General features: G+C 40.0%; 1 protein-coding gene across 4 annotated transcripts in view; it reads left to right on the forward strand.

Moving 5' to 3' along the window:
* Positions 1-17,105, forward strand: part of LOC128217784 (hepatocyte growth factor receptor-like) — a 40,822-nt gene that overhangs the window by 9,691 nt on the left and 14,026 nt on the right. For 3 of the 4 annotated variants that reach the window (XM_052925164.1, XM_052925165.1, XM_052925167.1), the window contains 10 exons: positions 10,469-10,611; positions 11,124-11,253; positions 11,619-11,755; positions 12,012-12,222; positions 13,075-13,158; positions 14,350-14,507; positions 14,822-14,915; positions 15,275-15,430; positions 16,110-16,242; positions 16,596-16,736. In XM_052925164.1, the coding sequence (XP_052781124.1) occupies positions 10,469-10,611; positions 11,124-11,253; positions 11,619-11,755; positions 12,012-12,222; positions 13,075-13,158; positions 14,350-14,507; positions 14,822-14,915; positions 15,275-15,430; positions 16,110-16,242; positions 16,596-16,736 (1,387 nt within the window). Of the gene's footprint in view, positions 1-9,188; positions 9,291-10,468; positions 10,612-11,123; positions 11,254-11,618; positions 11,756-12,011; positions 12,223-13,074; positions 13,159-14,349; positions 14,508-14,821; positions 14,916-15,274; positions 15,431-16,109; positions 16,243-16,595; positions 16,737-17,105 lie in introns of those variants that run through there. The other variant, XM_052925166.1, reaches the window with a different exon arrangement.

Below are 17,105 nucleotides of genomic sequence, written 5' to 3' on the forward strand. Positions count from 1 at the left end.
GCATGTGCCAGCCTTATATATCCTGGGTAGGTCAAGAAACAACATGTGCCAGCCCTACATATCCTGGGTAGGTCAAGACACAGCATGTGCCAGCCCTATATATCCTGGGTAGGTCAAGACACAACATGTGCTGGCCATATATATCCTGGGTAGGTCAAGACACAACACATGCCAGCCATATATATCCTGGGTAGGTCAAGACACAGCATGTGCCAGCCCTATATATCCTGGGTAGGTAAAGACACAGCATGTGCAAGCCTTATATATCCTGGGTAGGTCAAGACACAACATGTGCCAGCCCTATATATCCTGGGTAGGTCAAGACACAGCATGTGCCAGCCCTATATATCCTGTGTAGGTCAAGACACAACATGTGCCAGCCTTATATATCCTGGGTAGGTCAAGACACAACATGTGCCAGCCTTATATATCCTGGGTAGGTCAAGACACAGCATGTGCCAGCCTTATATATCCTGGGTAGGTCAAGACACAACATGTGCCAGCCTTATATATCCTGGGTAGGTCAAGACACAGCATGTGCCAGTCCTATATATCCTGGGTAGGTCAAGACACAGCATGTGCCAGCCTTATATATCTTGGGTAGGTCAAGATGCAGCATGTGCCAGCCTTATATATCCTGGGTAGGTGAAGGCATAACATGTGCCAGGCCTATATATCCTGGGTAGGTGAAGGCATAACATATGCCAGGCTTATATATCTTGGGTAGGAGAAGGCATAACATGTGCCAGGCTTAAATATCCTGGGTAGGTGAAGGCACCACATGTGCCAGTCATATATATCTCCGGTAGGTGAAGGCATAACATGTGCCAGTCTTATATATCATGGGTAGGTGAAGGCATAACATGTGCCAGCCTTATATATCCTGGGTAGGTGAAGGCATAACATGTGCCAGTCATATATATCCTGGGTAGGTGAAGGCATAACATGTGCCAGTCATATATATCCTGGGTAGGTGAAGGCATAACATGTGCCAGTCATATATATCCTGGGTAGGTGAAGGCATAACATGTGCCAGCCTTATATATCATGGGTAGGTGAAGGCATTACATGTGCCAGTCATATATATCCTGGGTAGGTGAAGGCATAACATGTGCCAGCCTTATATATCATGGGTAGGTGAAGGCATTACATGTGCCAGTCATATATATCCTGGGTAGGTGAAGGCATTACAGGTGCCAGTCATATATATCCTGGGTAGGTCAAGGCATTACATGTGCCAGTCATATATATCCTGGGTAGGTGAAGGCATAACATGTGCCAGTCATATATATCCTGGGTAGGTGAAGGCATAACATGTGCCAGTCATATATATCCTGGGTAGGTGAAGGCATAACATGTGCCAGTCATATATATCTCCGGTAGGTGAAGGCATAACATGTGCCAGCCTTATATATCATGGGTAGGTGAAGGCATTACATGTGCCAGTCATATATATCCTGGGTAGGTGAAGGCATAACATGTGCCAGTCATATATATCTCCGGTAGGTGAAGGCATAACATGTGCCAGTCATATATATCCTGGGTAGGTGAAGGCATTACATGTGCCAGTCTTATATATCCTGGGTAGGTGAAGGCATTACATGTGCCAGTCATATATATCTCCGGTAGGTGAAGGCATAACATGTGCCAGTCATATATATCCTGGGTAGGTAAAGGCATTACATGTGCCAGTCTTATATATCATGAGTAGGTGAAGGCATTACATGTGCCAGTCTTATATATCCTGGGTAGGTGAAGGCATTACATGTGCCAGTCTTATATATCATGGGTAGGTGAAGGCATAACATGTGCCAGTCTTATATATCCTGGGTAGGTGAAGGCATTACATGTGCCAGTCTTATATATCATGGGTAGGTGAAGGCATAACATGTGCCAGTCATATATATCCTGGGTAGGTGAAGGCATTACATGTGCCAGTCTTATATATCCTGGGTAGGTGAAGGCATTACATGTGCCAGTCTTATATATCCTGGGTAGGTGAAGGCATTACATGTGCCAGTCTTATATATCCTGGGTAGGTGAAGGCATTACAGGTGCCAGTCTTATATATCATGGGTAGGTGAAGGCATTACATGTGCCAGTCTTATATATCATGGGTAGGTGAAGGCATTACATGTGCCAGTCTTATATATCATGGGTAGGTGAAGGCATAACATGTGCCAGTCATATATATCCCGGGTAGGTGAAGGCATTACATGTGCCAGTCTTATATATCCTGGGTAGGTGAAGGCATAACATGTGCCAGTCATATATATCTCCGGTAGGTGAAGGCATTACATGTGCCAGGCTTAAATATCCTGGGTAGGTGAAGGCATTACATGTGCCAGTCATATATATCCTGGGTAGGTGAAGGCATAACATGTGCCAGTCATATATATCCTGGGTAGGTGAAGGCACCACATGTGCCAGTCATATATATCTCCGGTAGGTGAAGGCATCACATGTGCCAGTCATATATATCCTGGGTAGGTGAAGGCATAACATGTGCCAGTCTTATATATCATGGGTAGGTGAAGGCATAACATGTGCCAGTCTTATATATCATGGGTAGGTGAAGGCATAACATGTGCCAGTCATATATATCCCGGGTAGGTGAAGGCATTACATGTGCCAGTCTTATATATCCTGGGTAGGTGAAGGCATTACATGTGCCAGTCTTATATATCATGGGTAGGTGAAGGCATTACATGTGCCAGTCTTATATATCCTGGGTAGGTGAAGGCATTACATGTGCCAGTCATATATATCTCCGGTAGGTGAAGGCATAACATGTGCCAGTCATATATATCCTGGGTAGGTGAAGGCATAACATGTGCCAGTCTTATATATCATGGGTAGGTGAAGGCATAACATGTGCCAGTCTTATATATCATGGGTAGGTGAAGGCATAACATGTGCCAGTCATATATATCCCGGGTAGGTGAAGGCATTACATGTGCCAGTCTTATATATCCTGGGTAGGTGAAGGCATTACATGTGCCAGTCTTATATATCATGGGTAGGTGAAGGCATTACATGTGCCAGTCTTATATATCCTGGGTAGGTGAAGGCATTACATGTGCCAGTCATATATATCCTGGGTAGGTGAAGGCATTACATGTGCCAGTCATATATATCCTGGGTAGGTGAAGGCATTACATGTGCCAGTCATATATATCCTGGGTAGGTGAAGGCATAACATGTGCCAGTCATATATATCTCCGGTAGGTGAAGGCATAACATGTGCCAGTCATATATATCCTGGGTAGGTGAAGGCATAACATGTGCCAGTCTTATATATCATGGGTAGGTGAAGGCATAACATGTGCCAGTCTTATATATCATGGGTAGGTGAAGGCATAACATGTGCCAGTCTTATATATCATGGGTAGGTGAAGGCATAACATGTGCCAGCCTTATATATCCTGGGTAGGTGAAGGCATTACATGTGCCAGCCTTATATATCCTGGGTAGGTGAAGGCATAACATGTGCCAGTCTTATATATCATGGGTAGGTGAAGGCATTACATGTGCCAGTCTTATATATCATGGGTAGGTGAAGGCATTACATGTGCCAGTCATATATATCCTGGGTAGGTGAAGGCATTACATGTGCCAGTCATATATATCTATGGTAGGTGAAGGCATAACATGTGCCAGTCTTATATATCCTGGGTAGGTGAAGGCATTACATGTGCCAGTCATATATATCCTGGGTAGGTGAAGGCATTACATGTGCCAGTCTTATATATCCTGGGTAGGTGAAGGCATTACATGTGCCAGTCATATATATCTATGGTAGGTGAAGGCATAACATGTGCCAGTCTTATATATCCTGGGTAGGTGAAGGCATTACATGTGCCAGTCATATATATCCTGGGTAGGTGAAGGCATTACATGTGCCAGTCATATATATCTATGGTAGGTGAAGGCATAACATGTGCCAGTCTTATATATCCTGGGTAGGTGAAGGCATTACATGTGCCAGTCATATATATCCTGGGTAGGTGAAGGCATTACATGTGCCAGTCTTAAATATCCTGGGTAGGTGAAGGCACCACATGTGCCAGTCATATATATCCTGGGTAGGTTAAGGCATTACATGTGCCAGTCATATATATCCTGGGTAGGTGAAGGCACCACATGTGCCAGTCATATATATCTCCGGTAGGTGAAGGCATTACATGTGCCAGTCATATATATCCTGGGTAGGTGAAGGCACCACATGTGCCAGTCATATATATCTCCGGTAGGTGAAGGCATAACATGTGCCAGTCATATATATATCCTGGGTAGGTGAAGGCATTACATGTGCCAGTCTTATATATCATGGGTAGGTGAAGGCATTACATGTGCCAGTCATATATATCCTGGGTAGGTGAAGGCATTACATGTGCCAGTCTTATATATCATGGGTAGGTGAAGGCATTACATGTGCCAGTCATATATATCTCCGGTAGGTGAAGGCATAACATGTGCCAGTCATATATATCATGGGTAGGTGAAGGCATTACATGTGCCAGTCTTATATATCATGGGTAGGTGAAGGCATAACATGTGCCAGTCATATATATCATGGGTAGGTGAAGGCATAACATGTGCCAGTCATATATATCATGGGTAGGTGAAGGCATAACATGTGTCAGGCTTATGTATCCTGGGTTGATCAAGACACAACATGTGCCAGCATTATATATCCTGGGTAGGTGAAGGCATAACATGTGCCAGCATTATATATCCTGGGTAGGTCAAGGCATAACATGTGCCAGCCTTATATATCTTGGGTAGGTGGAGGCATAACATGTGCCAGTCATATATATCTTGGGTAGGTCAAGATGCAGCATGTGCCAGCCTCATATATCCTGGGTAGGTCAAGGCATAACATGTGCCAGTCATATATATCTTGGGTAGGTGAAGGCATAACATGTGCCAGTCATATATATCTTTGGTAGGTGAAGGCATAACTCGTGCCAGGCTTATATATCCTGGGTAGGTGAAGGCATGACATGTGCCAGCCTTATATATCATGGGTAGGTGAAGGCATTACATGTGCCAGTCATATATATCCTGGGTAGGTGAAGGCATAACATGTGCCAGTCATATATATCTCCGGTAGGTGAAGGCATTACATGTGCCAGTCTTATATATCATGGGTAGGTGAAGGCATAACATGTGCCAGCCTTATATATCCTGGGTAGGTGAAGGCATTACATGTGCCAGTCATATATATCTCCGGTAGGTGAAGGCATTACATGTGCCAGTCTTATATATCCTGGGTAGGTTAAGGCATTACATGTGCCAGTCTTATATATCATGGGTAGGTGAAGGCATAACATGTGCCAGTCATATATATCCTGGGTAGGTGAAGGCATTACATGTGCCAGTCATATATATCTCCGGTAGGTGAAGGCATAACATGTGCCAGTCATATATATCCTGGGTAGGTTAAGGCATTACATGTGCCAGTCTTATATATCATGGGTAGGTGAAGGCATAACATGTGCCAGTCATATATATCCTGGGTAGGTGAAGGCACCACATGTGCCAGTCATATATATCTCCGGTAGGTGAAGGCATAACATGTGCCAGTCATATATATCCTGGGTAGGTGAAGGCATAACATGTGCCAGTCATATATATCCTGGGTAGGTGAAGGCATAACATGTGCCAGTCATATATATCCTGGGTAGGTTAAGGCATTACATGTGCCAGTCTTATATATCATGGGTAGGTGAAGGCATAACATGTGCCAGTCATATATATCCTGGGTAGGTGAAGGCATTACATGTGCCAGTCTTATATATCCTGGGTAGGTGAAGGCATTACATGTGCTAGTCTTATATATCCTGGGTAGGTGAAGGCATTACATGTGCCAGTCTTATATATCCTGGGTAGGTGAAGGCATTACAGGTGCCAGTCTTATATATCATGGGTAGGTGAAGGCATTACATGTGCCAGTCTTATATATCATGGGTAGGTGAAGGCATTACATGTGCCAGTCTTATATATCCTGGGTAGGTGAAGGCATAACATGTGCCAGTCATATATATCCTGGGTAGGTGAAGGCATTAAATGTGCCAGTCTTATATATCCTGGGTAGGTGAAGGCATTACATGTGCCAGTCATATATATCCTGGGTAGGTGAAGGCATAACATGTGCCAGCCTTATATATCCTGGGTAGGTGAAGGCATTACATGTGCCAGCCTTATATATCCTGGGTAGGTGAAGGCATTACATGTGCCAGTCATATATATCTCCGGTAGGTGAAGGCATTACATGTGCCAGTCATATATATCCTGGGTAGGTGAAGGCATTACATGTGCCAGTCTTATATATCATGGGTAGGTGAAGGCATAACATGTGCCAGTCATATATATCCCGGGTAGGTGAAGGCATTACATGTGCCAGTCTTATATATCTCCGGTAGGTGAAGGCATAACATGTGCCAGTCATATATATCATGGGTAGGTGAAGGCATAACATGTGCCAGTCATATATATCCTGGGTAGGTGAAGGCATTACATGTGCCAGTCATATATATCTCCGGTAGGTGAAGGCATTACATGTGCCAGTCATATATATCTCCGGTAGGTGAAGGCATAACATGTGTCAGTCATATATATCCCGGGTAGGTGAAGGCATTACATGTGCCAGTCATATATATCTCCGGTAGGTGAAGGCATTACATGTGTCAGTCATATATATCCCGGGTAGGTGAAGGCATTACATGTGCCAGTCTTATATATCATGGGTAGGTGAAGGCATTACATGTGCCAGTCATATATATCCTGGGTAGGTGAAGGCATTACATGTGCCAGTCTTATATATCATGGGTAGGTGAAGGCATTACATGTGCCAGTCATATATATCCTGGGTAGGTGAAGGCATTACATGTGCCAGTCTTATATATCATGGGTAGGTGAAGGCATTACATGTGTCAGTCATATATATCCCGGGTAGGTGAAGGCATTACATGTGCCAGTCTTATATATCCTGGGTAGGTTAAGGCATAACATGTGCCAGTCATATATATCTCCGGTAGGTGAAGGCATTACATGTGTCAGTCATATATATCTCCGGTAGGTGAAGGCATTACATGTGCCAGTCTTATATATCCTGGGTAGGTGAAGGCATAACATGTGTCAGTCATATATATCCTGGGTAGGTGAAGGCATTACATGTGTCAGTCATATATATCTCCGGTAGGTGAAGGCATTACATGTGCCAGTCATATATATCTCCGGTAGGTGAAGGCATAACATGTGTCAGTCATATATATCCTGGGTAGGTGAAGGCATAACATGTGTCAGTCATATATATCCTGGGTAGGTGAAGGCATTACATGTGTCAGTCATATATATCTCCGGTAGGTGAAGGCATAACATGTGCCAGTCATATATATCCCGGGTAGGTGAAGGCATTACATGTGCCAGTCATATATATCTCCGGTAGGTGAAGGCATAACATGTGTCAGTCATATATATCCTGGGTAGGTGAAGGCATTACATGTGCCAGTCTTATATATCATGGGTAGGTGAAGGCATTACATGTGCCAGTCATATATATCCTGGGTAGGTGAAGGCATTACATGTGCCAGTCTTATATATCATGGGTAGGTGAAGGCATAACATGTGTCAGTCATATATATCTCCGGTAGGTGAAGGCATTACATGTGCCAGTCATATATATCCTGGGTAGGTGAAGGCATAACATGTGTCAGTCATATATATCCCGGGTAGGTGAAGGCATTACATGTGCCAGTCTTATATATCCTGGGTAGGTGAAGGCATTACATGTGCCAGTCATATATATCTCCGGTAGGTGAAGGCATTACATGTGCCAGTCATATATATCTCCGGTAGGTGAAGGCATAACATGTGTCAGTCATATATATCATGGGTAGGTGAAGGCATTACATGTGCCAGTCATATATATCCTGGGTAGGTGAAGGCATTACATGTGCCAGTCATATATATCCTGGGTAGGTGAAGGCATTACATGTGCCAGTCATATATATCATGGGTAGGTGAAGGCATTACATGTGTCAGTCATATATATCATGGGTAGGTGAAGGCATTACATGTGTCAGTCATATATATCCTGGGTAGGTGAAGGCATTACATGTGCCAGTCTTATATATCTCCGGTAGGTGAAGGCATTACATGTGCCAGTCTTATATATCCTGGGTAGGTGAAGGCATTACATGTGCCAGTCATATATATCTCCGGTAGGTGAAGGCATTACATGTGCCAGTCATATATATCTCCGGTAGGTGAAGGCATAACATGTGTCAGTCATATATATCCTGGGTAGGTGAAGGCATTACATGTGCCAGTCTTATATATCATGGGTAGGTGAAGGCATTACATGTGCCAGTCATATATATCCTGGGTAGGTGAAGGCATTACATGTGCCAGTCTTATATATCATGGGTAGGTGAAGGCATTACATGTGCCAGTCATATATATCCTGGGTAGGTCAAGGCATAACATGTGCCAGTCATATATATCATGGGTAGGTGAAGGCATTACATGTGCCAGTCTTATATATCATGGGTAGGTGAAGGCATAACATGTGCCAGTCATATATATCCTGGGTAGGTCAAGACACAACATGTGCCAGCATTATATATCCTGGGTAGGTCAAGACATAACATGTGCCAGCATTATATATCCTGGGTAGGTCAAGGCATAACATGTGCCAGCCTTATATATCTTGGGTAGGTGGAGGCATAACATGTGCCAGTCATAGATATCTTGGGTAGGTCAAGATGCAGCATGTGCCAGCCTCATATATCCTGGGTAGGTCAAGGCATAACATGTGCCAGTCATATATATCTTGGGTAGGTGAAGGCATAACATGTGCCAGTCATATATATCTTTGGTAGGTGAAGGCATAACTCGTGCCAGGCTTATATATCCTGGGTAGGTGAAGGCATAACATGTGCCAGCCTTATATATCCTGGGTAGGTGAAGGCATAACATGTGCCAGGCGTATATATCCTGGGTAGGTGGAGGCATAACATGTGCCAGGCGTATATATCCTGGGTTGGTGTAGGCATAACATGTGCCAGTCTTATATATCATGGGTAGGTGAAGGCATTACATGTGCCAGTCTTATATATCCTGGGTAGGTCAAGACACAGCCGGTGCAAGCCTTATATGTCGTGAGTAGGTCAAGACACAGCAGGTGCCAGCATTATATGTCGTGGGTAGGTCAAGACACAGCAGGTGCCAGCCTTGTCATGGGTAGTTCAAGACACAGCAGGTGCCAGCCCTTGATGTCGTGGGTAGGTGAAGGCATCACATGTGCCAGCCTTTTATGTCGTGGGTAGGTCAAGACACAGCAGGTGCCAGCCTTTTATGTCGTGGGTAGGTGAAGGCATCACATGTGCCAGCCTTTTATGTCGTGGGTAGGTCAAGACACAGCAGGTGCCAGCCTTTTATGTCGTGGGTAGGTCAAGACACAGCAGGTGCCAGCCTTTTATGTCGTGTGTAGGTCAAGACTTAGTAGAAGGAGGACTAGGGTTGAAATTAATTCATGTTGTTGATTTTTTACACAAGAATACTTACATTTTCCTTTTACTTACCACAAAAAAGATTTGTAATATTCTGTTCATAGAAATTAAAAATGTCTTTTTGGCTTTAAAAATCCTCTCTGATCAGTTGGTTAGTTACAACTTCTTGGGGGAATATTTTTCCAGTTATTTTGAGGTGACTCAGACCCATCAATCCTGAAGATGTTAAAAATTGCAAAAATACTCAGTAAAACTACATTCAACATTTTGGCCTAACGAAGTCTTGATCAAATTTTGAAAATGACTCTTCAGGGTAAAGAAGGTCACTTCAGATTTTAGATAAAAATGTTTATGAAAGAGGCTGCTTTTATTATTAGATCCTTGATAGATTTATTCAGAATGATTGTCTTGGTGAAGTTGCAGTGAAGTTTGTATATGGGTCATCTGGTGTTGATTGGAAAATGCACAGAATTTTCAAAATTATATGTATTTGAGCATCAGGGTTATAACCATACAGCTATTGAAAATATAATTAAACAGGTGAAAATATCACTGCTAATTGTAAATCTTAATTACTGAAAGCTTGCACCCTGCAAGAGTTCTGTAAACAAAGTGAGTCAAGCAATTGAGATAAAGGTAGAAGACCTGGCATGCACAGTTGACTATAGTAATTGGACACTGGCATACCAATCAGTATTGGTTATGTTTGCTGCTGGATTTTGATATACTTTCGCCAATATATTTTTTTTCAGGAAAAAGCAGTTAATATACTAATCTTAAGTGATTTATTGCACAATGTGTATAAGTGCCTATACTATGAGAGGGTCTCTTTTATGGATAGAATCTGAGTTAAAAGGATTCTGATTTATTCAATTTTTATGTGCTGAAAAATTCTGTTAACATGTAACATGTACCAAACATAATAATTCAGCCATTCATATTCCTTGCAGGTGAGCCCAAACTCAGGCCCTATCCAGGGTGGCACTCTCATCACTATAACTGGTAACAATTTTGGGCTCCTCACACCCAAGGTCACCATCGGGGATGAGACCCGGATATGTCAGGTTGATACACAGAACAACAAAAACACCAAGTAAGAAACATCATACCTACTTGTACAGATTACAATGCCCTTCAAAAGATCTAAAACATTCACCAGGATATTTAGAAATATGTTTCAGAAAGTATGATATTCCAAAATTGGAACTTTGTTTTTATTCATATTTATCTAAATATGGTCCTTTTTACTTTGTCTTCACCAATCCTCTCATCTTTTTTGTTACGGCAGGCAGTTATTTAAAAAGTACATGTACATGTATATTTAGATGTGTACATAGACAATTCAAGGTGTTCCTATAAGTTTTTTTGCTGTTTACTTGCTGTCATTCAGTGTGGATCAACATATTGTTTTCATAGCGAGACATAAAAGCCTGCAATGTCTACAATATTGTAACATAATATTTGACAAATGTCAGACTTTGTGAAGAAATTCAAATCTTGACAGACATGCTTTAGCAAATGTTTGCAACACTCTTTTATTTGAATCTTTTACATATGAATGAAAGAATTGAGCTTCAAAAATTAATCAGCCATCATACACTTCAGCTTGAAGTGCACATCACCGCAGACAGAAGTGGAAGTGAGTTATCCCATCACCATCACTGTAAATGATACACAATCCCTCCCATACATCGTCCAGGGAACCGCTTCATCGGAGGAACCATTTGAGTACAAGGTGGGTTGACAGAGTAGAATATACAGAATTCATTAATAATTTTGTTTAACCTTTAAAAGTATGAAACCACATCTTTCTCCATTCTCCCTTTATGTAAGTTTATTAAATTATTTTTACCCATTAATCTTTATTCCATTTAGATGAACTGCTATACTTAAGTTCACTGTAGTACTTATCGGGGCTTAGTGGAAGACATTTGTGACTCAAATGGAAGTAGAATGCATAATAACAGTCTTGTGCTAAGCATTCGTCCTTGCTTAATTGTTCCATGTATGAAGTAGAAATTAAGTCATCTAGGGTAACAACTTTCAATGCCAAATTATTCAATGTAGTTTTATAAATGTCCTTATTAAACCATTCATCAGACTCCGAGTGTTGCCAGTGTGTTCCCACTGATGGGTCCTGTGTCAGGGGGGACAAATGTTGTAATCAGGGGGAACAACTTCCACATTGGGGATAAGCAGGAAGTTTCCATAGGAATCACATCTTGTGATGTCATCAGGTGAGGAATTGGATGGTAGATGGTAGTGAACAAAGTCACAAGCTGTTTAAGTTTATAGATCAAATAGAAAACATTTGTGTTTATAATTAGTAATTACTTTTTGGAGCAGGAAGAATGTGTCATCAGATAATAAGCTAACAGTTAACTTATTAATAGCATCTGAATAAGTAGTTGTCTTCATTCACAAATTATAATTCTTCCTGAATAAATACTTTCAAGGTAACATGAACCAGTATTATTGAAATTGTTCTTTCAGCCTGAATAGGACTGTGATAGTGTGCCAAACTCGGCCAGCCCCTACTTTACTGGACTCCACCAGGAGACAGAGGCGGGCAGTACGGAAGAGTTTTGTGATTGTCACAATAGATGGGGCCATCCTCAACAGCCCTGAGCCCTTTGAGTACCGGGCTGACTCCACAGTAACTAAGGTCTCTCCTCCCTTCACCATACAGAATGGGGGAACTAAGGTAGATATTGTGGCATACTGAGCTGTCAGTTCCTTTTATTGGTGATTTCATAGTTATATCTTAGAGCCATGTTTCCCAGATGTATGTAATTATGCCAAAGCTTTATAAGGCTCTGTCTGTCAGTTCTTCCCATTTTTGTCCATATCTTTCTCATTCATAGTCAGATTTTAATATAATTTGGCAGAAGTGACCACCATACAATGAAAAGGTGTCAGCGAAAGTCACCTGTCCGTACCTTTAAGATCAAGGTCATAGCAACCTTCTGGACTCAGTATGTGTCCATCTGTCTGTCTCATTCGTTGTCTGATTTTAAATTTATTTATTTGAAGGAAGTGACCACCTTATTATGACAATGTTTCACACAAGTATTTAAGATTCAAACATTTAAAAATCTTTGTAGCTATTAAAATTAGGTTATTGAATCAAACCCAAATTATGGCATATATGTAGCGTAAAAAAAGAAAGAATACTTTTAATATCTTCAGCTATAAAGAGTATGGTAACAGGCATCTGTGTGCATTCCATTTTTGGGCGTATTTTGCACCGAAATGGCCAAAATAACTAGCAAATCCAGATAATGAAATGCAACAACTCGCAGTTTCAGGGAAATACTTTATAATCATATCCAAATAAAGTGTTAATGTGTATTATTTATATGTCCATCCTTTTTCCAAAAATGTTCCTTTCCCTTTATATCGCCATATAGTTATATCTAATCTTTAAGAGATTTTAATGCAAAATCTAGCTAAAACAGTATCCGCAAAAAGTACTGTTTATCATTACTACCATTAAGCGAAAAGACGGTCTTCAGCAAATTCTGCAGTTTAGTATTATTGCTCATTTTTTCCACAGCTTTTTATAGAGGGTACCAATCTGCATATTGTCCAGAATCCAAGGATTGGGGTCATCACACCAAATGGCAAAGTAGCTTATGATGTAAGTGGTTTTAAGTTTGACTGTTTTCGGAAGAAAAAATGTCATAAGTTTTGTTGGCATAGCTATTGTTGTCATTGTTGTCATTGTTGTCATTGTTGCCATTGTTGTCATTGTTGTCATTGTGCATGAACTAAGATGTTTGCCATAGTTTGTTGTGTACTTTTATGAACATGTAGTTTGTTACTCACAGTAAATAGATGGATATGTTTCGAAATGTGAAGCATGAACATTTCACTGGCCCATATGATAAACTGTGCTAAGCAACAGTTATGTACTGTAATGGTTTTGCAATACCTTAACAAGCACACAAATATAATGTTTATGTATAAACACTCTGGCCTCAGATTGAGACTTTAGTAATGTGTTAAAAATATTATTGGTTTGTTTCAAAGTCTGTTTCCGGTTTCATGACCCTACAAGTAGGGTAGATAGGCAGGATTTTTTTTACTAGGCAAATTTTTTTTTTTTAGGTTTTTCTTTATTTCCGAAACTTATATGCTTAACAACATCTATACAATCAGCATTAGCAACACTGGTACTGTTAAATACCTAAAACACTTCATTTTTTTTTTTACTTTTTGAAATAATTTTTGAATATTTCTTAGAGCAATAAAAAGGTTTAGGATAGAGGCAAACAAGTGTTTGGCTAGGAAACCAGAAACAAAAATAAATTATGCCTTAGGTAAAAAATATCAAGCTACAGTAACCCCAAACATAATGCCTTTGTTTTAAAATATATGTGCCATGACATTTTGTTTTTTGTTAGCTTAAAATAAAACAAAGAACTTCATATCAAATCACCTTCAACGTAAGGCTGATGTGAAATTATGGAGTTAACACTCGGAACATGCAGCCATTTTATCAAAAATCTGAAAGGCTGTTTGATAATTTCCTGGTAGTTAGGCTTCCAACAGTATAATTAATACAGCAATGTTGGAAATCTCTCCTAGGCTTCTTTATGATCTGGCCATATGCCCCTCATGTAATCCCTAGACCAGAGGAGCTGAACAACCTTAGTTTGGTCCTGTCAAAAGAGTCTGTTGTATTTCCCACAGTATATTGTAAGGCAGGTGTGAATTTTGGGGAATAAACATGACTTGTAAATTTTGAACATCATGCCTCTCATGCCATTATTTGACCAGAGTGATGTTCCCTTCAAATTTTGAAAATAATCTGTTGTATTCCCCACAGGATTGTAAGGCGGATGTAAAGTATGGGGGAATGAACATGACGTGCAGCACTCCGAACATCATGCCTCTTATGTCATCCCTGGACCAGAGTAGTGTACACGATGTAGGAATGTTTCTGCTTATGGACGGGATTGAGGAACTAAAAACAACCAAGTACAGGTTGGGCGATATATATATGAGGACAATTATACAATGTATACACGTTTGACCTCACAATGTGGAATTGCATAATTTGGTTAACTGTAAAAAAATAAAATAATAATATTATATGTGAATGAAAGAATCACTGTACCTCTTACAAATTGTATGACAACTGTTTCAGCTGTGATTGTTTAATTAAAATATACATAAGCACATCTTAAAATGTTTCATCTTTAAAAGTTATGGATGATACTGTTAACAAACAAATTTCCCATTGTTAGTTAGTGTAAAAAAAAAAACAGGGTTAAAATTTATTGTCATATTTCTTGCAGGTTAATCTACAACCCCAACCCAGAAGTGTCCAAGTTTGAGAACAAGGATCACGTGGTAGAGTTTGACACAACTGATAGTCTGCTCACTATTACGGTGAGACTTGAGGATAAGGATGAGTTGAAATACATGCAGTTGGAATATAGCTCTGTTTTTTTTTTATGCAGGAAATTAATATAAAAAAATCAAATATTCAACATTATAAAGAGAAAGATCGTTTCAAGAGGTTTGTCAGGATCTGACTACTACTACAGACTGCTACAGATGGTTGTAAGTTTGTTGACATCATTTGGGATCCGTTGTGGAATGTTACTTTGTTGAAGTTACACAGGATAAAAACCTTTTATGAGGTGTGACAGAGTAAGACTACAGTGGATCTGTTGTGTAATGTTTCTCTGTGCGAGGTGTTACAGGGTAAGGCTATAGTGGATACATTCGGGATTTAAATTATACAGGGTAAGAACCTTCCGCGAGGTGTGACCATGGATGACTACAAGGTGTACATTGGAGATGAATTGTGCAACATGACCTTGCTTCGCAGTGCCTACCTTCAGTGTAAGCCTCAGAAGCCAGCCTCTCTTGAAGGCAAGGGACCTAAACTGCCTGTGATGGTAAATATTGGGATTAAAGATGAAATCTTAAATTACATAATTTTATGTTTTAAGTAATATCATGTAAGTTTATTAATAGAGATGTTTTATTTGATAATTTTTCATCTATATGTAGTAACATGTATCAGTACTTAAAATAATCACAGTAAGGCTCTTTCAAATTGGACAACCAATTTTTAGAATTTTTTTTGAACTAACCAAAAAAAAAAGAATTTCTTTATTTTGCCTTTCTTGGGTGAGTTGTATGTTTAGAATAGCTCTAAGCTCTAAACTAAGTCTATAGTTTTTATCTGCTGGTGCACACAGAGAATATACCTAAAAGTTTGCAAAGAGAACTAGAAGTTGTGTCATAAAAGTGGCATGTTATCACAGAGCTCTATAAAAACACCTAAATAAAACACTCTCTCCTTTATCTTCATAATGCAATTTCTAAAAATTTCACATAAGGAACCACTGTGAACCATTTCATTAAGAAGTCTAGGAGCAATTTCGTACCTAGAGATTTTATCAGTGCAGTACTTTAAAACCCCTTAGTTACAGCCACGCCTGTATTTCTTAATGAAATGGCCCAGGGCAAGCAGGGCTGATGTTGGTGACATGAGAAAGATGGTCTATGCCTACTTTTTAATCTGGGGCACATAGAAAACCCATGAACTATGAGTCTTTTTCTGTACCACAGGTTCACATTGGAAAGTACCTTAAGTTCTCGCCGGGTGAGCTGATCTTTGTGGCGCCAGAGGTGATCCAGGGGGCTCTGAACATAGGAATCATCATCCTTATTGTACTTCTCATCCTCATTATCATTGCCAGCAGTATGTTTGATAATTGTTTTCTATTCTCTTAGTTTTTATTTCTTAACATGTTTAAAGGTTCAACATATTTTAAGATTTTTTTGAAATTGTTATTAGATAAAATTACAATGAGTTTGCATATAACTGGAAGAGATTTGTTATCATATTGTTCACTCATAGAGCTTGATTGTAAAAAAAAAGTTGCAACTTTAGATACTTTTTTTTCTTTATTAGGTCTCGAGGACCCCTTTTTGCCCTGTTATAATAACTTTAGATACTTAAGGTCAGGCTAAGCGATATAATATTTTTCTGTATATTAAAGGCCTGAAGTTTGCCTGTGTATCAAAGCCAGCCTTAATTTCTCTTATGTTCAGTCGTGGTAGTGGTGATAATGAAGAAGCGTCATCTGTGCTGTTGGAAAGACAAGAACGCACGGGCGATCCACTACCTTGGAGGGACCGACCCAAGACTGGACGCGGAGGGACAGCTGCTTATGGACCAAAACAGGCGCAATGGTAATTGCAGTCAATGTACTAATTTTTGTGATGAATGAGCCTAAAGAAAATTTAAAAAATGATTTCCTTTTAAAAAAATACAGCATCCGTTCAAATATCAAATACAGCCCAGTAGCATAAAAATTAACTAAGCCTATGAATCATTTAACCAGTGCAGTGCTAAACAAAAATTAGCTAGTGCTAATTTTAACCACTGTATGTGACTATCTGAGGAGAATGTTGATATAATGTTTCATGTTAAGGTATTTTTAGTCGTTTTAAATCATTATTTTATCAAACTTTTATTGATTGAATTTTTTTTAGATAAGAGAAGTGATAAACATACGTGAGCATGCATGTGTTCATTGATAAGGGCTAAAGCAAATAGGG

The sequence above is a fragment of the Mya arenaria genome, chromosome 14 (genome assembly GCF_026914265.1).
Source record: "Mya arenaria isolate MELC-2E11 chromosome 14, ASM2691426v1".
In the NCBI taxonomy this organism is placed as follows: domain Eukaryota; kingdom Metazoa; phylum Mollusca; class Bivalvia; order Myida; family Myidae; genus Mya; species Mya arenaria.